Raw genomic sequence first — 24740 nt, 5'->3', positions numbered from 1 at the left:
AAGTTGCTGTGAAAACTCACTGTAGATAGAAAAATAGCAAGATTGGGAAGAAGATGGGTCAGAATCTTTCTTCCAAATGTGCTATCAGTTTGGATGATGAATTTTTCTCTAGTTGCAAGGAATTTTTTTTACATTACATTTTATCATCTCAGAATTCTCACTACCACGTTTTATATCCATGAGTAGATTGGGTCAAGAGACAATTTCAAATGTGCCTGTGTTTTGAAGTGATTTGCAGCCAGATTCTAGAAACTGAATTAAAAATCAGTCTGAAAGTCACTCGCTCTCACTGACACATCTCTTAAAAAAAAAGAAATATAATTACAAGGATTCAGCAAACATTTCCACCAACATTCTGTGGGAAAGGATGGCATGCAGAACAATTGATAGGTAGTTATAAACTACAAGGCAGTATATCTATCATGAAGAATAATGAAGAAATTTTGCAATGACAGCAGAATCTTAAAATGGAATTATAGTCTCATCATTTAAAAGAATATTGCTTTTGGTTTTATTCTGAAGAGCTCATCAGTCTGAGCCAAAAAAACAAAACAAAAAACAAACACCCAGCAGACAAGGATGGAGAAAAATGAGATAGAGAAATGTTAAGCATTTGCATCTTTGCTTTCATGCATCAAGTATCACTAAGGAGAAAATGGAATTGTAGAGAAAGTCAAGTCAGAATGAATTTGTAGGAAAGAGGAAAGAAAAGTAGTATCTGCTTGTATTCTAGGTCCACCAATATTTCACCAATCAAAATAATGTTAAGAGACCTGCAACTACTGTAAGCGCTATAATTCAGGCTTCCAGCCAAAAAACTATGCCCCTTTTCATGATTGATTATTCCATTCTCTATTCTGCTTTTCCATGTCAGCCCATCATTTGTTAGTATTCATGTCTACTAAACATACTCACCCTCCATTACATTATTTTGGGAAATAGTTTCTCTTTATTTTTTTCTAAAATTAAAAAAAAGTTACTTCTAGAATCATAGAGTTGGAGGATACATCAAAGATCATCTAAGCTAACTCTATCTGTGTAGGAAAACTACTGCTAGAACCCCTAGTAAGGAGTAGCAATTCAACCTCTGCTTTAAAAATATCTTGTGAAGGAGAAACTACTAATTTTTGAGGCAGTTTTAATCATAAACCCATAGCTCAGATTGTCAAGAAATTCTTTCTAATATTTCTTTTCCTTGTACTATCAACCCAATAGATTAAGTCTTAGCTCAAGAGCAACAGGAAGCAAATTACTTCCATCATCTGAAGATGGCAATTGTCAGCTGTTTCCAACCTGGTGTCATCTAGATCAACTGGACTATAATTCCCACGAACCCCAGATACCACGTCCATTTAGCCATGATGGTTATAGATGACATGAATTGCAGCCAGATATTAATATCCTCATATCCCATCATCCCTAACCATTGCTAATGTTGGCTGTGGCTTCTGGGAATTGTAGATCAAAACATCTGGAGAGGACCAAACCAGGGAACATTGGTGTGTGTGAATCAACCTTTTCTATTAGGTGGCAGTGGCTGACCAGCTTTGTTTGGCTTTGAATCTAAGCAGATGGAGCCAGTTTCATAGGGCTGTGCATACTTCCAAAATAATTCATATAAAATTTAATGCTATATATTTAAAAAGCCTGCTGTTTTTCAAGATTCTGGCTGAGCCTGGAAAAAAAAGGTGCAACTGCTTTAAGAAATCCACTAATTAAAGTTAATGAAGCTTTGGGGGTTTTTTTTGTTTTTGTTTTTGTTTTTGCTTCCTTCTCCCACTTCACATGCTAGAAGAGAATAAACTAATGTTCTTTTCCATTTCTGTGCTTGCCCTGGGAGTCAGCCTGTTTCTCTTCTAAATTTCTGATATGTTGGCAATGCTTTCTTGGGATTCCTTTACCTACTAATGCTAGCATACTGCTAGGAGTTGGGAGGTGGAGAATTTAAGAATCCCCTGCAAGTATCAGCCAGAGAAACATTTCTGTAGTTGCATTCACTGCCTCAAAACAGCGGTCCACTTCCAGAGATTTATGATTTCCATTGGCAGGATAGGGCAAAATAGCTGGCAACTGAAAACTCCAGTTATGACTTCTCCCAACATCAAAACTGTACCTTAATCTGGCAGAACCTCCCTTAATTCAAATTTCCCCAAACTTCTATAGCTCTGAACATTAACAGAACATTTTAAATCCACTCTTCACCTCTAGTTGCAGCTTTACAGTCTTAATTGTTCATTCTGTATCATCAGCTCTATTCCAATATTCATTGTTGCCCATTCTGAGATCCCAACAGGCTTCCCACATTAACCATTATCTTGCCATCACTACAGCAATATATAGCCTGCCACATTAGTGATATATACGCCCATAGCAATTGCTGGTGACAGTATAAATCACTAGTATGGATGTATTCTATATTTATGACACATTTCAAGATCTCTTTCACTAACATTATTTCCCACATTTTATGGGCAGCATACAACAGGGCTAAAAACAGTTAATAAATACATTAAAAGATATAAAAACCAACCTAAAACAAAAAAAATAATAGATGAAGGGATGTTAAAAATAACAGAGCCACTGTCCCCTGGGGTGCCCAGGCCTGCTGGCATAACCAGGTCTTGAGGGACCTCTGGAAGCTCAACAGTGACAAGGCCAACCTCACCTCGGGGTAGAAGATTCCACAGTGTGAGTACCACAGCAGAAAAGGCCCGCTACCTGGGGCCCACCAAATACAGCTCCCTAGGCGACGGAACCCGTAACATGCCCTCTCTGCTGGATCTGGTAGGACGGGCAGATGAAATCGAGGAAAGGCGGTCCCTCAGACAAGCATGCCATGAAGGGCTTTAAAGGTCAACACCAGCACTTTGGATTGGACCCGGAAACAAACTGGTAACCAGTGCAGCTCATGAAGCAAAGGTGTAATGTGTGTTCTACCAGAAACACACATAACGGTTGATGCCACTGCATTTGGTCCAGCTGAAGTTTCCAAATACTCTTCAAGGGCAGCCCCATGTAGAGCACATTACAGTAGTCTAACCGGGAGGTGACCAGGACATGACTGACCCTGAGTAGGTTCCCATGATCCAAGAATGGGTACAACTGGCACACAATACAAAGTTGTGCAAAGGTCTTTCTAGCCACAACTGTCACCTGCTCATCAAACAGGAGATTGCGCACAATTCTTTAGCAGCAGAGAAATACAACTGAGTATCATCAGTGTACTGATGATACCTTGCCCCATGGCAACAGATGAGCTCACCCACCAGTCTCATGTGGATGTTAAATAGGAGAGGAGAGAGCACCGACCCCTGCAGCTCCTCACATAGCAGAGGCTGAGGGTGGGATCTCTCCTCCCCAATCACCACTGACTGGAACCAACCCCATAAAAAGGAGGTAAATCAACACAACACCGTGCCACCCACCTCCAATCCTCTCAGTCAGTCCAGAAGGACACCAGGGTCGATGGTATCGAAAGCCGCCAAGAGGCCAAGTAAGGCAAGGATGGATGCACAACCACTATCCCGCCCATTCTAGAGATCATCCAAAAGTGTGATCAATGCCATTTCCATATCATACCCAAGTCTGAACCCTGACTGAAAAGGATCTAGATAATCCGCTTCATCCAAGATCCTCTGAAGCTCCTGCTCAACCACCTTCCCCAAAAAGGGGAGGTTGGATACTGGATGAAAATTGTCCAGTATCATGAAGTCCAGTGGTGGCTTCTTGAGGAGGGGGTGAACCAAAGCCTCCTTAAGAGGCGAAGGAACAACCCCCTCACTTAGAGAAAAATTCACCACTGCTAGAACCCACCCACACAAAACCCCCTGGGCTGCTTTCACAAGCCAGAAGAGTCATGGATCTAAGGAGCAGGTGGCCCAGCTCAGGACCCTGTCCACTTCCTCAGGTCCAACAGATTCAAACCATTCCCAGATAACCAGGCAAGATTCCACCCTAGGCATCTTCTGCAGAAAAGCCAGCATCCAACTGTGAATGAATCTGAGCGATTTTATCCAGCAGATGCTGAGCAAATTCCTCTCCACGACCCTGCAAAAGATTCTCCAAGCCCCCTTTACCCAAGAGGGCTCATATCACTGAAACAGGGTTACATGGCAGCAATCTGCAGATGGAATAAGGCCAGAGGTATACTGTTGCTTCACCGCCCTTATTCCCACAAGGTAGGCCTTAATAGCGGTCTAACCCTTATTTGGTGGAGTTCATCCTTAGATGAGCACCAGCAATGCTATAGATGTCTCTTCTCTCATTTCATCTACCTCAACCCCTCCATAAACCATGGGGAGTGATGGGATCCCCGAGAGGGGAAAGGTCACATCTGATCCAAAGCCTCAGTTGCCCCCAATTTCCAGGCAGCAACCAAGGCTTTGGATGGACCATGCAGCAAACCAGCAGGAACAACCCCCAGCTCCCTCTGGAACCTGGGTCAATTGCCAGGAGCAGACTGATCTAATGGATCCACTTCCCTGCAGTGAATAGCAGTGCCAGAGAATCCCATGGTAATCAGGGTGTGATCTGACCATGACAAGGGGGACACCAACAGCTCCCCCAATTGCAGATCACATAGACTCTGCTCCAACAGGAACACCAGATCCGGTGTGCGACCACTGTCCTGTGTTGGGCTCTGGATGACCTGGGATAGGCGCATGGCCATCATGGTGGCCATGAACTCCTGAGCCACCTCAAATCCCACTCTCAGGGAAGGCAGATTAAACTTCCCCAAGACCATAAGTCTGGGGAACTCCACTGCCAACCCAGAGATGGAATCAAGGAGCTCAGTTAGGGAGGTTGTTATGCAGCAGGGAGGCTGGTGCAGCAGCAACAGTCCCAACTGATCCCTAGAGCCAAACTTAATTAGCAGGGTCTCACATTTGGTGACCTGTGGGACAGCACCCCTGAAAGCCCTAAACTTTCTCACTTTTCAGAGATAGCCACCCAAGAAACTCAACCTCAGTTTTAATATCCTAAATTTATGCAGTGTATTGTCCTCTGAATTCTGCAGAATTTCCTATGGTTTGTAAACTTGTTTGTATCCCATTACTTTGTGTGTTCCAGTCCTATAATAACACTCTTTCAGGTTAATTCATATTACAGTTCAGAGCATAGCATCTTTATTAGCAACTTCTCAACAGCCATCCCTAAAATATTCAATTAATTATTTCCTAGCATATCAGGAATATAATAAAATTAATATAATGGTGGAATTCTCTTGCATTAATAGGGTGACTTTCAAAATGGACAGTAGCTAAACTCACTTCCAAATAAATCAAGCTATTCTAATAGGTGGCAGTGCCTGGCCAGCTTTGTTTGGCCTTGGAAACTAACCAAATACAGCCAGATTAGTAGGACTGTGCATGCTTCTAAAATAATTCTTGTGAGCTTTAATGCTGTTGTTTTTCAGACTTTAGGTGGAGAAGGACTTCATTTATTTATTGCATGAAATAAGGCTTTAGCTAGAAAGAAAATGAAAACTTGTCAATACTGCTTCTGCAGTTTTAAGCTGGATAATAACAATTTCCTTTCCTTTCCTTTCCTTTCCTTTCCTTTCCTTTCCTTTCCTTTCCTTTCCTTTCCTTTCCTTTCCTTCCCTTCCCTTCCCTTCCCTTCCCTTCCCTTCCCTTCCCTTCCCTTCCCTTCCCTTCCCTTCCCTTTTCTTGGCCGATCATCTAAATTTTTTAAAGGATGTACATTTATTTTGAAATAAATGAGAAATTGAATGAAATGGGGCATTCAGCTCACCACTCATTCATTTTTAAATGTACACAAGGTACGAATATGTATCAAAGGCCACTTTCCATAACTCTCATTTGCTCCTTATTTCTGCAATTCAGGTCCAGATAAGGGCTCCAGAACCAAAGAGATCTCTTCACGAGCTGCTTCTTGTCATTTTATTTATTCACATTGCCACTAGCATTGCACTGTTTTGGACAGAGATGAGCAGCCACTTTCTGTCTGGTTTTATTGAAGACCACCTTGCATGGAGTGGCTGAGGCAAGACCAAAAGTGGGTGGAAATACCCTTTCTCTCTATGACATCCCTTTTTCTTTCTTTCTCCTTTTTTTTTTTAAGTAGAAGGCTGAGGGGAAGGGGCAGAAAGTTCTTAACCAAGGGATGAATAGGTCTCCTCCAGAGACTAATAATGCTATGAAAATAGGCTGAGGCCACAGGCTACCATAGCACCTAATAGTGTTGTGGTACAAACCAGGGACTGCCACTAGGAGCAAGAGGTTTTATTTTTAGAGGGCAACATTTTTCTTCCACAGTTCAGCTACTGGAGTAATCAGCAGGCCCACTGCTCTGCTCCCAGAAAGGACCTGAAGGCACCATGTAGGTGTTCTAAAGAGCTTTGCTATACCAGATATTTTCCTGCTTCATCATCAAATGTATAACTCTGTAGAGTGCCCGTCAGCTCTGAGGCAGTTTCTATGGGCATCTTGCCCATAATGCCTTGTCCTAAAAAAGAGACCCCTCTGTTTCAGATACTGATGGGCAAGATAGGCCACATCGCTGTCACTAACATGACCAAAAAATAATAAAGAAATAAAGAATGAGGATGAGGAGAGGACAGCAGAATTCATGGGGGAGGGTCAAAGTTGCAAGGTGACAGACATAGCATTGCAGTGCAAGTCCCACTCCTTTTGTACATGTGTCAATATTGCATACATGTTCAAAAGGGGCAAGGTTGCACTGAATGCTCTGTCTGCCATCTTGTCAATTTTGATCCCTTCCTGCAGACCCTGCTGGGAGAGGGACGATATGTCTTGGGAAAGCACTCTAGCCCACTGTCCTTTGCATTAAAGATACTTTTTAAGTGTAGAGTTTTATTATTTGTTTTGAAAAACAGATAATAAAAAGATACTGTTGAGAAGACCACAGAGGGGAAAAAAGTGAGAAGTTGCTTGTTGCTCATGGGTGAAAATCTTTGGAACTAATCCAGCATTCGGTAGGAAATGACAGCCCCAAACAAGATGAACATTCGTTCTTTTTGAAAGACATTTGAACAGTTCAGTGCAAAAAAAGAATGCTGATGTGATATTTAAAAAGTAGTCCTGACATTTGAAGTACTCTTTTTTTTTCTCCACATGAAATTGAATGTTTTGCTTCCTGCAATCCAGTTAAGAACTTTTCTGGTGATGGTAAAATCTATTTGCAGAAAATACCCATTTTGCTCACTGGAGACAAGCTACAGTACATCTGCCAACACCAAAAAGTGTCATATTATTATTAATTAATGCAGTAATTCCTAGTCACTGCTTTCCACCCAGGGAAAAAGAGCCTTTCCTCACTTGCCTCTAATTGCAGCACAGACATGCTCTGGCAGCCTCTTTCTTCAAATGGATCCTTATTACATTGCCTTCATCTGATCCCCACACCTGAAGTCAACCTCATAGTATTCTCCTCCCATCCTGACAGAGATTTTGCTGAGCATACATTCTGACATGCTTCACCAACCATTCTGCTGGTAGTACAATCAGGTGACCCTAGGCCTGACATCAGCCTAGCACCTGTCAGCCACTTTAGGCTGGGGCTGGCATGCCTCTTCCTTTCTGGTCTCTGGGCACTGTCTTCTAAGACATCCTGTCTTGGGCAGAGGGAGAGTCCAGTTCTTTAAATCTAGGCTACCCCTGATAAAGAATTTTGGAGAATTTGGCAGCTTGCCCATCCTTTTATATAAGCTTTTTGCTCATCAAATTCAAAGCACCAATCAGCTCTGGAAATTGTATTATTTTTCCATAGGACATTTTTGCATCACTTACTTTCAAACCAACCCCTGGCTCAAACACTTGGCTCAGTCTGTACAGTAGCTGATCAGTGGGGGCAGCAGGGGTGCTGCAGGGTGAAGTAGGAGGGGGGGAGAGAAAGACAGCTTCATGGTGCAACTCTCCCTATGCCACTTCTGAAATAGTGCTAAACCCATATTCAAAAGTAGCCCAACTTTCAATTAATATCAACTGATAACCAGGCTCCCTCTGAGCACAAAACAGTTGGGGAAAAAACAGTACTAGTTTTGACAGGTGGCTAAGCCCACTGGTCTAGTCGTCTGTCAAAACTTCTCCCCTAGTCCAAAACTCAAGTTCAGGAGATTGGTGAATGTTTCCTGTTGGCTGGTGACATTTGGTGTGAAGGAAAGGAAACAAAGCTGGGGGAATCCACCAGTCTCTGTCTTTAACATGACTTGTACTCTGTAAATAAAGTTAGCACTAGTTGCTAGGACCATGGCTGTATAAAGATAGGGATTGCCAGTGGCTTACATTTCTGTTAAGGACATTTTCAGCACTTTCAGGCAAGGCAAAAGGCAATGAAACAAAGGATTGTGGTCTTTGTATTTTTGGAGCTGTAGAAAGCCAACAGTTTAAGTGTAATCTGATACTGGCAACACCTAATAATGATTCTGCCCTGAGTCTACAAACTCCATCTTGAGATTGACTTTAAAATATTGCAGGCCTCCTCATGGAAACTACTAATTGCTAGACTTCCTTATTTATTTCCTACTTTCTGTTTGTTGCTGTTGTTATTTTGTAACATCTTGCTTGATAAAGAATTCTGGAGAATTTGGCAGCTTGCACATCCTTTTATATAAACTTTTGCTCATCAAAATCAAAGTACCAATCAGCTCTGGAAATTGTATTATTTTTTCCATAGGACATTTTTGCATCAGTCACTTTCAATGGGCCGTGGAGGAAGATAGTTTAAAATGTGGAAACATGTAGACTTTTTTAGGTCATGTCTGGGCATGGCCTTTGTTCAGAGGAATGGCCAAGCTAGAGGAAGCGGGGAGGATTCATGACATAGTCCTTCCGCTACCAAAAAAAAAAAAAATAATAATCAGGGAACAGCCTGCATAAATTGGTTTGCAGAAGAATACAGTATATGCCTACACTAAAAAAGGCTAGAGATGTCATGCTTTGTACCTATTCCTAATTTTTATACTTAAAAATCAAAGTAAAGTCAATGTACATTGAAAATAGAATAAAAATCCAATAGTATTTAGTGGTCTTGTCAAAGCCAAAGTCATTGACTTGTCATCGCCAAAGCAGATTTTTCCAAGACTCTGAGGCTAAACAACATCTTGACCCTCAACAAAATTGGATAATGTTTGGAGCTTTAATCTTCTCACCTTCCTTTCTTTCACAAATGAGTAGAACACATGGGTACAGCCCATCTTCTAGAATTATTTAAAGCAAATGAAACCAAGAAAAGAACTAGAAGGAGAAGGAAGGAAATGAGAATGAGTAGGAGAAAGAAAGAAAAAGGAAAAGAAGAGATGCCATGCAAGGGGAATAGTGGAGTAAGAGAACTTTTAACATGTATTTGAAGACAAAAAGAATAGTGTATTAATACAGTACTCATTTCCACTTCTTTTTCTTTTCATCCATTTCTTTTAAAGAAATCACACAGCTCTTTCTTAACTCCCCATATGCACAATCATGCAGATCTTCTCCGCTGCTCAAAAAATATCCAGTTGCTTATTAGAATATATTCTTAATGGCTTACCACCCAAAGTCATTATGGAATTGGGCAGTCTAATTAATTAATTAATTAATTAATTAAAGGAAATGGCTTAGGCTCAACTTCTCCATTTCTTAAAAAAAGAAACAATCCAAACTGGAAGAGTTGTATACACCATATTCTGATCTCTCTTCTATTCCTTTTGAAAATGTGCTCATAAATCTTCTTGTTCTGCTTCTGTCTGCTATAAATACTCCAATAAATCTTCTTTTCTGCTTCTCCATGTTCCCATGAAGGTTTCCATAAATCTTTCTATATGTCTTTGCTTTCCCATGCGAGATGGCTACTCTGGTGTGTTTGCCATAGGGCCCTTTTCATTTCTTCTACTAAGTTGTAGGCATCTATTTTAGTACCAGAACTTTGTCAATAGTTGCACCATTAAATGGTGCACCATTGAATTTTGTGACATCCAAACAAATCTCCAATTGTAGGCTAGAACAGGTTGTCACCTGCAGTGCTCAGAGAACTTGGGTTTATCCCGAAAAGATCCAAGTAAGCTACCCACTGGCAAGCAGGGTAAATCTTCCCAAGAAGTTATTAGACGTTGGGTTAATTGCTATCAATCAATTTATTTACAGGTAGTCCTCAACTTACGACCATTCATTTAATGACCGTTTGAAGTTACAGTGATGCTGAAAAAAGTGACTTACGACCGGTCCTTGCACTTACAACCATTACAGTGTCCCTCCAGTCATGTGATCAAAATTTGGGTGCTTGGCAACCAGCATGTATTTACAATGGTTGCAGCATCCCGGAGTCATATGATCACCATTTGCAACATTCCCAGGGTGCTTCCAACAAGCCAAGTCAATGGAAAAACCAGATTCACTTAATGACTGCATGATTCGCTTTAACGACCATGGCAAAAATAGTTGTGAAATCAGGTGTGACTCACTTAACGAACACATTGCTTAGCAACAGTTCTGGTTCCAATTGTGGTCATTAAGTCAAGGATTACCTGTATTGCTTTGACCACCGGTCATAACAAATAAGATAAAACCTGCACAAAAATGGCCAAATATTAATAAAGTACATTAAAATGTACAAAAATCAGTAAAAACATTAAAACAGTGTTATTACAGCAAATAAAATATTAGAAAACATTAGGAACTATTGATAAAATATTCTGTCTGTTTAGCAGCAGCCTGTGCAAACCTTGCTAATTTCCATAGCAGTGTCTTCTTGCCTAAATTCATTAAATATTCAATTTTATATGAATCAGGCCAAAATTATTTTCTTACCAAGAGGGGCTCCAGAAATTTTCCATTTGATTGAATAAACCACAATTTAGAAATTCTACCATTCTAGAAAATTCACTTTTGTTTGTCTAGATTGGCCCCTCATCTATCTCACCCAGATAAAGCTGAGTTTTCATTGACAGTAACTTGATAGCAAACTGTAATTAAAGTTAACCTATTGAGTATTTCTGTGACATGTTTGCAAACTTACTCAAAATGAGACATGCTGGTCTATGACTGTAATAAAGATTTGATCTGATTACTAAAAATGAGCAGTTTCAGTTGAACAGTTAACATTTCAGCAATTAGATTTATACCTGTCAGGCTGCACACAGCTGGGCAAGATCAAGAAAGCAAGAACTACACAGACTTCAGGAAGATACCTTTCATGCTAATCTGTAGGTAAATACAGAGAGTTCTGGAAACTGTAAGAGGAATTTTCTAACCTCATTTATAGTGAGGCAGAGTCTCTTCGAATGATTTAAAATGTTTCTTCCCAGGGTTTCCTGCCACCTGGACTGGGTTGCCACTTATAAGATAAGCTACCAACTGACTCACCTTCTAGTTCTTGCTTTTAAAAAAAAAATGAAACTTTATTATAAACATGTAGTCACTTTGCATTCTTTAAGCTGATAGTAAAGAATAAAAGGTATAGATACAGAAAAGTGAGATACTGAGACAAAGTCAAAAAAGTAAAACATAAAAACCTTAATAAGGAGGAACTTTCTTTATTTTTCCCTTCCTTTATCCCTAGCCACTAATCACTATTTAAGTATTTGTATGTTTCTTGAAATATTGCTTATAATCATATTGGTTATGTTTATTTAAATTAGTGTTTTTCAAACTTGGCAAACTTGGCAACTTTAAAATATGTGGACTTCAGTGCATGCTTCCGCTGAATTCTGGGAATTGAAGTCCACACATCTTAAAGTTGCCAAGTTTGAAAAACACTGATTTAAATAATTTCATCTGATATTTTTAACTGAGCTCTTGACTTTGTATTAGAAATTGTATTCATCTTCTATCTCTTGATTGTTTATGTCTACTCCCTTCTATTCCTTTTCCAGACTTCTTAGAAATATTAAACATAAACCCTTTTCCTTCTCTGCTCAGCTCCCAAAATACCCTTAATTAAAATATAGTTCATTAATTAGTGGCTGAATGCAGTTTGTACAGACACAAGTAGGTACCATTTGAGTGGTGGGGAAATCCAACTTGGTCTCCTGATCTTCCAGAGGGCTACAAGAGGTTGTCTGGTGATGTTAGATCATCACTGGAAGAGGTGAGGCCAGTTTTTTCAATCTATAGTATTTATTTTCACATTGTGAATGTTATGTTGAATGTCAATGAGATATCTTTAGGAAGCAATGGCTCCCATCTCATCTTTAATCCCAAATTCCAAAATTCCCTGAAATCTGGAGGTACTTGAGGACCAAAGTTTGTTTGTTTTTTTTTGGTCTTTTGATGGAATCTGAAGGACCCTCCTCTGAAGATGCACTTGGTCTTGGGAAGATAACCCCCATTAGCAGTACTGGAATTTCCTGTCAATAAAAATACTACATGCAAATACTATTTAACCACACGTGCACCTTGTCCTTGAACTACAAAACTAAGGGGTACAGGGGAATCAGCCACCTTAAATGTGAGAATACACAGCAACTGAGTTATTCCATATGGTTGGTGGCCTATGTAAAGGCAAGCAGACACTGTGTAGGCCTTTTTCAGCATTTCATCAGCATCTCATGGTCAGCCAGGAATGCTGGACCCTTAGAACTGGTTCTCATTATCTGCTTATATGACAATGAAATATTTTGCAGATTGCCATTAGACCATAATAGACTTCTTCCCAGCCTCAGCTTTATCCAGGCTTTCTTTGACCAGGCTTTCTAGGGATTAAGAGAATCATAGTCCAACATATATAGATGCACCAGGTTGAAGAAAACTGGGATTGGTTGGTTTATTCTGTATACTGCTTCCTCATTCAAAGCATCTCAGTGCATAAAATCTCCTCTTTCATAAGATAAGCACATGAGATCTAACCTTGCTCTCTGGGCTGCAGAGAAAAAAGTGTTTATCCTCTTTTTTGGTGATATTTTAAATGTACTCTGTCTTCAGTCTTCACTTCCCCACAATCAATGCACCCTGTTCTTTGCTCTTGTTTTCCACACCTGCCGATTATTTACATTCCTTTCTGGTTCCTTTTGGATTTTTTCAATTCCTTTCTGACTTTTTCTTTCTTAAAATAAAGATGCCTGCCCTGTATATAGTTCACCTGATTAGCATAGGATAAGTGGAATTATTACTTCCTTGGACTTGGAAATTATTTTCTATTAATGCAGTTTAAAATTCCATTAGCCATTTCTGAAATTGCATCAGACTCAAGACTCCTGTTCAACTTGAGATTGATTACAATCCTGAAATTCTTTTCATTTGCATTTTAGCCAAGCAGAACAAAAGAACAGAACACATCTTTATTCAGTCAATGACCAGCAAATTTAAGAGAACAATAACAGAGTGAAACAAATTGATACAACAATATACTAAGAGACAAATCACATAATAATATTACATTCACTCCTCTATTACCATATTAATAATTAATTACCCAACTAATAATAAATTTAAAAACTAAAAACTATGATATAGAGTAAATATCCCCTCGCAACTGAATAATTAAGAAAAATCAATCCAATTGTGTCCAGCAGATATTCCGATCCACCACCACCACATCCTAAACCTGTGCTTTTGTTTTTAAGGCTTTTATTAGTGTTATTGTTTCCTCAAATAAATCTTTGCAATTGTCTTCATTAAATTGCATGGAGTTAGTTATGGCCCAGTTCTCCATGCTATTGTCATTTTAAATTTTATAGCTATTTATCCCATTTATAATAATGACTCCCTCTACTTCTTCATCCACAACTTGCCTGCATTTGCATTTTACAATGCCATCTGAACAGCCCAGTTTTCCCCCCAATTCACATGGCACTGCTAGCTCTCCTAATTTAAGTGGTCTTATTCCACTGTTTCAAATATTGGAGAACATTCAACCTTTTCTCTTTAAGCCTTTAAGCCACCACAGCACCAGGGATAGAACATTTCATAGTCTCCTTCTACCTTTTAGAGAAATACATTGATTGGCCAATTCACATTCCAAGGTGATATTGTCATGTCTTTATTTTAGAAATGCGGGTGGGAAATAGGTGTTGTGGGCAACATCAGCAAAGCCTGATTCCTGCTAAGGAGGGCTAGTGAGGAAAGTCTCTAAGTCAGCAGTAAAAACTCTGAACAATGACAGCATCCATGACAGAGCTCTCTCCAGAACTCTGTCAGCCATTGGAAAGCACTTTTTGAATACCATTTTCTACCAACAGTGAGCCTACCTAATATTAACTGCTAGTCTAGGTAAATATAACTTCTCTTTGAAACTTCATGAGATTTGTCACACAGTGTGTATAAAATTGGTAGGTCCCTCAGCAGATCATTAAGGAACTAGCAATAAAGCAGCAACAATATTTCTCAGGGCATCCTTTTTTAACATGCTGGGCCTGATTTTGTTCCAGTCTGCCATGTTTCCTTCATCTGCTTGCTTTACTTAGCCATTGATTTCTCCTGGGTTTTCTTGAGCTATTTCTGGACACAATTTCTACTTCTAATTCCCTCTAGACTGATCTAGTATGTTCTGCAAACCTTATTTAGCATCTCCAGGATTCAGTTGCATCATTTAGAAAAGTTGGAAGAACAGTTGGGACTAAAGAAAGCCTGGCATGGGGGCAGTGGGTAGGGGGGAGAGTTGAGACTTTCAGAGTTGTAAAATAGATCATTATAATAGCGCTAGTCTAATTTCCAAGAGGTGGTAGTGTGTTTGGTTGTTATGGAGATATTGTGTTTACTTTGCTGTTATTGTAGAAAGAACATGAAAGAGAACAGTGTTTATAAATTGGAAAATGGATACTGGGTGAAGTTCTGCAGATGGGAATTGAAGGCAAGCAGCATATTTACTGTTAAGATCCATCTGTTAACTGGGGGCAGTTGTAATTTAATAATTGGAGGAGTTTATGCAACGTCAAGCCAATATTTCCCCCCCTAAAATCCTACCCTAGCATGGTGCAATCTTCCACTGCTTGATCAGATGAATATTTTGCCCACAAATAACGTGTAAATCTGTGAATTTTAACAAATATTTAGATCCCCGATTGCCCTCTTTTTCTCTTGGATTTAAATATGTTTTAACAATATGATCCATAAACTTTGTTATTTAAGAACGTTAGGGAAAACCTGCATAATTACTGTATAATATAAAGGAAGCAGCTACTGCAAACACTGTAGGAACTGCAGTAACTAATTTGTAGCTTTTAAGTATAATAATTTTGCTGTTAAATACACACAGATCTTACAACCGAAGGTCAGAGCAGGCAACGTCTCTCCTCTGCCAAAAAGGGAAACTGATTGGGACAAGAAACTTTAGCTAGATGGCAAGTATATAGAGAATCCTTGAAGCTCACCTCAATTGTCCCAGAATAATTTCTGTTTCAGAAATAAATTCTACTGAACATGTACCTAGTATTAAAAAAATCTGCATCCAAATTTCAGCATTTTTCCAAGAAACTCAGCTGTTTTTGAGAGAACACAGGGAGGGAGAAATACTTGTTTTACTTTTTTAACCATAATCTTAGGAGAAATTTAAAGGTGTCAGTTGGGATATTGAATTATGGTTGCTGAGATGTTGGCAAATACACTTTCATACACTTTTCTGCAGTTAACATAAAATGTTGCCTTAGACTAAATTCAACCACTGGGCTATAAAGCCCCATCACATCTAGGGTCCTGGATCTATCAAGTAGAGCTTTTCTGGCATAGTATACCATTATAACAGTAAATAGTTACAAATCTATATATATTTATCTAATGCAAATATTATTCAGATGCATATATATTTCCACTACATTTATGTGACTATCATTTTTTTTAACCTACTATATTTTGTCACTTTTTTGTAATAGCATTTTTTAATGTTTTTCTTCTCCTTTTTGATAGTGTATCATTATTTTTGTGTTTTGTTTTTCTTTTTTTTTTTATTAATTCAAAAGCAATAAAAATTATTTTTTAAAGTCTAGCTTTTCTGGCAACACCTTCCCAATGTCTCTTACTAATGTTATCAGTATTACTTAATTTAGTCTGGGGAACTAAATCTTAGAAAGAAGCTTGAAAGATAAAGGCCTTCAAATATAAATTAAAATATCAGGAACAGTAGAAGTCCTTTGTCTAAGAAAAAAAGACAAAATATGTTTCAAGCACAATACATGCAAAATGTGCCAGGTGTAAAGGGCAAAACTTTATCCCAGAGTTACAGCATGACCATAGCAGAAGGTGAGCGATATACCTATGACATGTTACATGTAAAGTCATGAGTCAGTGTCACCTTTTTAAAATGAAACATATGACCTAGAAAGCTTTAAACAAAACTTCAAACAATTCTGTTTCCAGCTGGGCAGATTGAAAATCCTCTTTGTGGACGCAAAGGCAAACAAGAGATTTTAACATTTTGTATTTATTTTTATTTATTTTATTGTATTTATTATAGGTGATTTTATGCTGCCTGAAGCAGTGGAATCTAAGCAGCCTACAAAAGCTTTATAACAATAATATTATAATAAAACAATACAGTAAAAACAATAATAATATTATTATAACAATAATATCAACAGAAACGAATAAATGCCAACAATGTATATAATCAACAATCCAACATTCAATAATTATAATAACCGGAATAATCAACTGTTCATTTTAGTTTGCAATAAAGATTCTTATCCTGCCAGAAACCTCAGCTGAGTCTGAGCCCAGCAGACAAATGAAGCCTTATAAAGTCAGGTTTATGGCTGAGACCTAGTCTAGAACCCTGACCCTAACTGGGGGGCAGTACAATAAGAAAGCCTGGGTCATTACTGAATTATTGATCTTGCTGGCATTTGATTAACACAATTAAAATGTGACAGATATAAAACATATAGATTATTTAAATCCTTACAATTAATTAATAACAATAATATAACTATTATTTTTGTAACCTGAACATTTTTTTTTACCTTCCAATGTGGGCTTGATTCTTTAGAGGCTTCTAACTTGTCTCCTTTAATTAAACTTCTTGAGTGGGTGGATATTCTGTCATTTATTAAACTGCACACAAAGGAACTTAATATGCAGTTGGAAAATGAACTGGACATTTTACTATTCTAGTCTAATTGTAAAGATATTTTATTGGCCATTAAACCATCTTAGCATAAATAGTAACATGACAGCCAATGCAAAATTATTCCAGCCAATTTATTGGACCAAACACAGATTGTATTGGAAGGGCCTTATGTTGAGTAACAATGATCAGGGATGTGGCAGAGACAGTGGATGTGCTCCAACAGACAGAGGGAAGCATCCACTTCGATTATATCTATAGGAGGGAAGAGACAGAAAGCAGCAGGAAGCTCTAGGAAGGCAATTGCATCTGACTGCAGTTTGTTCTGTATCCTCTAAACTAGTCAGTTATCTTAGGTGCAGTGGCCAATGTTAACTGAAGTACAGTTCAGTTGCCAATCTGGTTTCTTTATATGGACTTGCAGGTAGGGGCACGCCTTCTTGCCTATGGGAGTGAAAAGTCTTGGCTTGCTCCTACAGGTAAGTTAACTATTGTAACCTAGAAGTTGTGGAAATTTAGTAGGGCCATATGAAGCTTCAGTTAGAAGATTTGGTCTGAAGTCAGTTTGACCAAATCTTTGAATTAGTCTTTCCAAATAAACTGAATCATTAAATAAAATTGAAAATGTTCAAATCAGTCCAATGGTTTGGAAAATTAACTCGATTCAACCTGATTCAGTGCTTGAATCATAGCGTCAGGATTCCAGATCTCACAATTCCTCAGCAAGAGTTCTAGCTTGGAGCATTTAAACAATTGTATCATTTCATAAGAATAAAGCAAACAATTTGCTATATGCAAGAATACAGCTTAAATTTTAGATGCTATGAACCATTTGGCACTGAGTTAAATTTTTCTTCCTTATCTTTTCCATAAAGTAGAACTGGGAAAGCCAGAGCAGAATCCAGCAGAAAAGATGTTGCTATTTCTTACCAAAAGTTACTACAGTATTACAAACCTGGAAAGATGCAGCTTTCACAAAATTCAAGTATTGGACTATTTATTAAGGCTATCGTATTTGGGTAGCAAAAATCTAGATAGCCACTGAATTAACTCTTTGATGCCGTTAGTATTCTGGAGTTTAGCAGCCGAAATAAGATAGGCTTAATAAATAGCCAGTCTAGCAGCAATCCAGCATTTATGAAAGCTGTCAGGTACCACCTAAGATATGAGATAAATATTACATAAATACTGCTTTCAGAGATAGTGATTATTGTTTTTAATTTATAAAACATAGATATTTAAGCATAAGCAATTAAGGACACAGCACAAATCTCCCTGACTCATCATCACAGGGTTCTGATTCTCTGGTCCCTTCTGTCCTAGGCTTCAGTCCTGTTCTTTCATTCTGCTTTCTCCAACTGCCTGGTGGAACATACAGCTTTGCTGAAAAAGACTGAGCCAAAACTGGAGCTGAGTAGAAAGACAGGGAAAGCTATTTAAGGAGGATGAAATTTAGAACTGAGAAGTGAGCAGAGTTCCCCACTTATCAATTATCTCCTGTTTCTCCCCTAAAAGTTTTCCCTCTATTCAAAAGCATGTGTATGTCACTTCAAGTCAGTGTTGAGTCCTGGTGACTGCCTGGACTAGTCCCTGAAGTTTTCTTGAGAAGGATTTTCAGAAGTGATTTACTATTGCCCTCCTTCCTAGGGCTGAGAGAGAGTGACTAGCCCAAGGTCACTCAGCTAGCTTTGTACCTAAGGCAGGACTAGAACTCACGGTCTCCCAGTTTCTTGCCCGATGCCTTAACCACTACACCAAATTGGCTCTTACTCCAAAAACATGCAGGTAAATTATTATGGTAAAGTGGATCAACATGGTAGCCATGACCATTTTCTAGTTCTCACTGAGCACCTTAATAATCTTTTCCCCTTTTACTGAACTGCAATACCAACATGCCTTGTCAATGTATTTCTTCCTGTTGTGTCCCCTTGGAATTGCCTGGATCTCATATCCAACCAATGACCAAGATAGTCTTAAGTTGTCCTTAGCTGTACAGATGATTTTATACCAACGCCACCAACAGCCTCATTGTGTGTAAAATCTGTTAGATTTTGTGTCTCATTATCTTAGAGAGAAGTCAAGTGACCGGTACTGGCTGGGAACTCAGGCAATAGAGACCAGAAAGGAACTAACTCTGGGGAGAGCAAATTTCATGCTGGTATAGCTTTCTCTTGATTCAAGGATGGAGAGAGAGTACTTCAACTCAGAAGTAGGGAAAAGCCCTAAGACTCCACATTTGCTTCTGATTTCCCTGTTTCCTGGTGGCTATGTAAAGTTAATCTACCGTGCCTTCATTCTAACAACTGGCCCACCAAAAGGTCTGCTTTCCCATGCTTATAAATTGCTCATGTTGCCACACAGCATGCTTGCTATTTCTAAAACAAGTCAATGAGTTGTGTCTAATTCTATGGTGGTCAGATTGAATTTTCTTCAGAACCCCCATGGCTAACTTAAAACACAGAAGAGGTTTCTGACCTTGCCTTAGACTGATGAATAAAGAACACAATTTCATATGATTAAAACAAACCTAGCAATAAAATAAATAAATAATAAAGGCTAGGCTTGTTTGAATATATTTTGTGAGTTAGCAGTTCCCTTTACAAAAATCGTTTGATTCACTTTAATTATCATTGGTTATTTACTTGTACAACAAGCATATTTATTCGATTTCTTGAGTATTAGTTTTTTAATTTGTACTGTTTAATTTACAATGTGATGAAGGTTTCAAGAAATATTTTTTCTAGATTCCTACCCTGGCTTAGAAGAAGTTGTCTTACACTGAACTGTTTTAATTGGTTTTTCTAATGGTTTTCATTTTAGTTATTTATTTGTAACTCGGGTTTTTTTGTTTTTAATTGTGTGAGCCAGCCAGAGCCACGTATGTGAGGTGGGTGGCTATATAAATTGAATGAATGAATGAATGAATGAATGAATGAATGAATGAATTCATTGGGCAATTCAATATTGGGCAATCTAGCTCAGTGTTTTTCACACTATGTAACCATGACTCCCCCAGGGGTTTGTACACTTACCTTTCTCAACCTTATCTACAGATGGCAGGGACTAAATCCAGTACTTCCTACATGCAAAGTATGTGTTCTCTCACTGAATCGTATAACTACATAACAACAGTCCCAGATTTTTTTTTAGGGAAGTGGAATTCTCAGTGAATCAGCTGGCTTCCATGGTATAACATTGTAGATTCATGGAAGCAAGCATAGTAAACCAGGCACTCATCCCATATGTTTCCTTTAACCATATATGATGGGACCAGTTATCATAGAATCAAGTTTTACTGAAGTGACTCCCATGCTTATAACGAGGTAGTATGTGAACTTGGAGTTTGAAAACCAGTAATCACTAAAGGCTTATTATGTAGTACCTGTATTATGGCACACGGGTTTTTGAAATTTCAAATCACATGGTAAACATAGGTTATTGCTCTCCTCACACTGTGTAGAGGGAAGAGGGAATGGCGTTGAAGGACAGGAAGAAGAGCCACTACCAAGGCAAGTCAATTAAAAGGGATCTTAGCCCAGGCCAAGAATGTAACATGAGGAAATGTCTCAGACAAGTGCCTCCCTAATTAACAGGAAGATGAAGGGAGTGGGGAAGTACATTGACTTGCAAGTTCTGTTACTATAGTTTTACAATAAAAGTAGTACTGACCTACATGGCATTGGTTTCCTAGTTTGGTCTAACCTGAAGGGCAGGCACGCTGCCAAATCTGAGAATCTGCAATGATCTGATATGGGGAACTATATTTGCCTTGCAACATTGTCAGAAACTTACACAATATCACTCCTTCCAGCTGAAGCTGTCAAGCAGCAAACTTTTAAGACACTTCTCTGCGGTTTGCAGTTCTTAGAATCCGTTCTTGAATTCCATCGTGGCATATAAAGCTGCTTTTGAAGACTTACTCTATGATTTACTGATGAAAGATTGAAGAACGTAACTGGCAATTCCCTATATTTTTGTAATGTCCTTGAGTTGTTTAGGCACCACAGAAAAGAACTCGATTGGTGTGGAGATCAAGCAAGGCTGTAATTTTTCTCCCCACAAGAGCTCTAAATCTCTACAGCTGTGTGACTCCCTGGTAGTGTATTATCATAGCTTTGCTTCCTCAATATGGGGGTCAGCTGCACGTTTTGATTCATCTATCACCAGTATGTTATTAAAGACTTCCCGTTCCTCCCCACAACAACTACATAAGCACAAACAACCCCTTGAATGAAGCATTTGGATTGTCACTGTTTAAAAAACATAGCAATGTTGCCGGATACAAATCTAGCCGTAAAAAATGCTGCAGAGGGATGTCTGACTAAATTCTGAACTAAAAGACCATTCTTCACTATAAAGGTTACATCTTAAAATGCAGGTCAGCTAATACCTCTGTGGGATCTAATGGATCAGAGTCATAATTCTGGCATGTTAAATATCGAAGATCTCACAAGTGGAACCTCCCATATTTTATCTTAAATCTGGAAAATTCCAAAAGTCTTCCAAATGATAAGACATCTTCCAAAAGTCTCTGAATGTGTTTAATCCTTAAACTAATCCATGATTGGCTGATACTTACAATTACAACAGACACCAGAAGCCATTTTATGAGAATGTGAATTAAGAATTCCAAATATATTCACTGTCCCCATAAAGCTTGTCTTCTCTTGATTTAAACAATAAGATTCATGTGCTGCTTTAATGAATTTGTTAATCCTCTCAAATCAGTTTACTACAATTTATGTCACTGAGTGAGGGCCTTAGTTACAAGAAATGGCTGCATAACCAGTCTGCCTTAGATGCCATAGTTTTGGAAATTAAATAGTTTTGGAAATTAAATAGCAGCAGATTACCTTTCGGTGATTAAAAACAGAATAATGGACAATGGACTTTTCAGCCTCGAGAATCAAATTATCTTAGACCACCCCTGTTTATTCAGCTTCATTATCGCTTTGCTTTTTCAGGTTTTGGGATGTCCACACCAGCAACAGTAGCGGGTAAAGCCTTCCTTATCGTTTATGGTCTCTTTGGGTGTGCCGGAACCATCTTGTTCTTCAATCTCTTTCTAGAACGTATTATCTCGCTTTTGGCTTTGGTCATGAAGGCTTGCCGTGAGAGGCAGCTGCGAAGAAGTGGCCTTCTACCTCCAACCTGCCGAAGGGGCTCCACTATGTCTGATGTGGACAGCCTGATTGGGTGGAAGCCATCAGTCTATCACGTGATGCTAATTTTGGGAATCTTTGCCATTACTCTTTCTTGCTGTGCCTCTGCCATGTACACAGCTGTGGAAGGATGGAATTATATTGACTCCTTGTACTATTGTTTTGTCACCTTCAGCACCATCGGATTTGGTGATCTGGTGAGCAGTCAAAATGCCGTCTACCAAAATCAGGGATTATACAGATTTGGGAATTTCACATTTATATTAATGGGTGTATGCTGCATATATTCTCTTTTTAACGTCATCTCAATTGTAATCAAGCAGGTTTTAAACTGGATGCTAAGAAAGTTTCGATGCAGATGTTGCCCAGATTGCAATAAGCCAGCTGCCCGCCTTGGGCGGCGCAATGCCATCACACCTGGATCCCGCTTCCGCCGGCACAACTTCTCTATGGAAACAGATGGACAATATGATAGCGACACAGAGGGGAGAAGGCTTTCAGGCGAGATGATCTCCATGAGGGATCTTACAGCTTCTAACAAAGTCTCCTTGGCGCTTCTGCAGAAGCAGTTATCAGAGACGGCCAATGGCTACCCCCGGAATGTCTGCATCAGCACCAGGCAAAATGATTTTTCAGGCGGAGTTGGGGCTTTAGCAATCATGAATAATAGACTGGCAGAAACAAGTGATTCTAGGTAGAAATTTTGAAATTATCTTCTCTCACATGAAGACTTTTTTCTTATTCTTTATTTAATAAAACAATATTTTAAAAATTATTAAGTACATCTCAAGGGCAAATTTCTGGAAGGCTTTATGTTTTGCTTATTTTTAAAAGCTGATTATTTAAGATTTTTAAAGAGGCCTTTTTGGGATTCAGTAGTATTTATCCCCGTATGTTTTTGTAATACTTTCACCAATAGCGTCAGGAACATCAATTAATCATCATTGGCCAACTAAGCAGGTCACTAGTACATACCACTGACATTACAGAGCACTTAAGAAGCAAAGAGAACTCCCAACCTCAGTCACAGCCATCCCAGTGGTGCTGAAGGTAGGAGGTGCCTCAAATAACAGCATGCAAGCATGTAATTTCTAACCAGCCAGCCTCTCACTCTGTGAGCTCGGACTGTTGCAGAAGGTGGCTAGTCAGCTAGCAAGCACTTGGTTGCACAGTGGTAGAGAAGAGATGTTTCCCTGCCACATACCTTTGAGGCATTCCCTAACTGCACCTCAGGGGTGCCCACTGGTAAGGTGAAAAGAAGTCCAGATTTGCCATGACGGTTCAATTGAAGCTCCTCCTATTTTTATGTGGATCATAAGAGGCAGAGCTTCAGTCACACTGTCGTGGCTGCTGTCTTGACTTTTTGACCATATCCTCCATACATCCCTGCTGCTACTCATAAGCAGGAAGTAGGGTTTTCACTCTTATTACCCGCATCCAGCTAACCGCTGCTAGACATAATATAACATTGATAGAATCAAGTGCATCACTGAATAAGGAGAATGTAGTATACTGTTAGGCTAACAAAAAGCTTAATTTTTTTAAAGGATGAAAATGCAGTAACCGTAGTTCAAAACAATTGCAGATCTGTTTTGCTTCTATGTTGAGCTCATGAACTAGAGATGCAAAGAAATATGGATATGCACTCAATTTATTTAAACACTTTTTAAAAAGAAAAATTTGTACAATAATTCTCCAAGACAGTTCCTTTTTCACCCTACAGTATAGATTGAGAGTTGCAACTGAAACTCAGGAAGTCCAAATTCAAGTCCAGCTTTAAATCCAGTGAGCAAACCTCTCTTCAATATGCACATGTCTAAAGATTTCTGATTTTCTGCTCCATTAGGATGGAGCCAAAAAGCATTTATCATCATTTCAAGCAATAAAACAAGTATCACTGATTGTATTAGTACTAATTAATTTAGTTTGTGCTAATTCCAAAGCAAATATTAAAACTGGCAGCCATGTGGCACAATCTTCTTTTCATGCAGTGTCTTCAGTAGCAAATGCTCACCTGATCTCCACAAACTACATATGCTGAGACCTTGTGTGTGTACCGATCTAATAACTTGCCTGTTACTTCCAGCCAATGGATACTCTTGTTAAGGATGGGTATGTTCCATATTGTCTATTTCAAGCTACTGGGATACCAAACAACCTTTTTCAGAAATCAGATTTTTCCAGTGTAGTACTTAAGATGCTGTCTTTGACCGCCAGGTACTGTGTATCCCCTATCACCCAGTATGGTCTTTTCCAATTTGATATTCTTCAGATACATTGGGACTAGATCTCCCAATATTTTCTTTAGACATGCTGATTAGCTCTATATATGGGTTGTGGGGGCAGTAGGATAGGAAAGACTGGTTTACTTTCCTAGTAGGTAGACCATCTTCTGGTGCAGAACCCACCCATGAGATATGAACATTTTTCTAAACTGAAATGTCAGTGCTTGAACTTGGCCTTCCACTGACAAGGTCAGCCACTAAACAACATATGTTTCCTAATAATTTTGTTTTGCTTACTACTTTTGTTCAAAACTGGGTAAATATATAATCTGTTTTTACTGGAAATTAAGCCAATTTACATCATTTGGATTCATTCTGATTCTGCTGACCAGCAAAGGAA

At 38.8% G+C, this 24740-nt stretch overlaps 1 protein-coding gene across 1 annotated transcript in view; it reads left to right on the top strand.

The window, feature by feature from the left end:
* KCNK12 (potassium two pore domain channel subfamily K member 12) overlaps positions 1-23944 on the top strand; it is a 45616-nt gene extending 21672 nt beyond the window's left edge. Inside the window, exon 3 of the mRNA XM_025166816.2 lies at positions 21918-23944. Within this exon, the coding sequence (XP_025022584.1) occupies positions 21918-22813 (896 nt within the window). The 3' untranslated portion in view covers positions 22814-23944. The remainder of the gene's footprint in view (positions 1-21917) is intronic.
* Positions 23945-24740: the final 796 nt, after the last annotated feature.

The sequence above is a fragment of the Python bivittatus genome, unplaced genomic scaffold (assembly GCF_059951505.1).
Source record: "Python bivittatus isolate LINGU-HERP-01145 unplaced genomic scaffold, Pbiv_v1 ctg000020_np1212, whole genome shotgun sequence".
NCBI classification, from domain to species: domain Eukaryota; kingdom Metazoa; phylum Chordata; class Lepidosauria; order Squamata; family Pythonidae; genus Python; species Python bivittatus.
The sequence above is the reverse complement of the archived record's forward strand: the minus strand, read 5'-3'. Positions and strand labels throughout refer to the sequence as shown.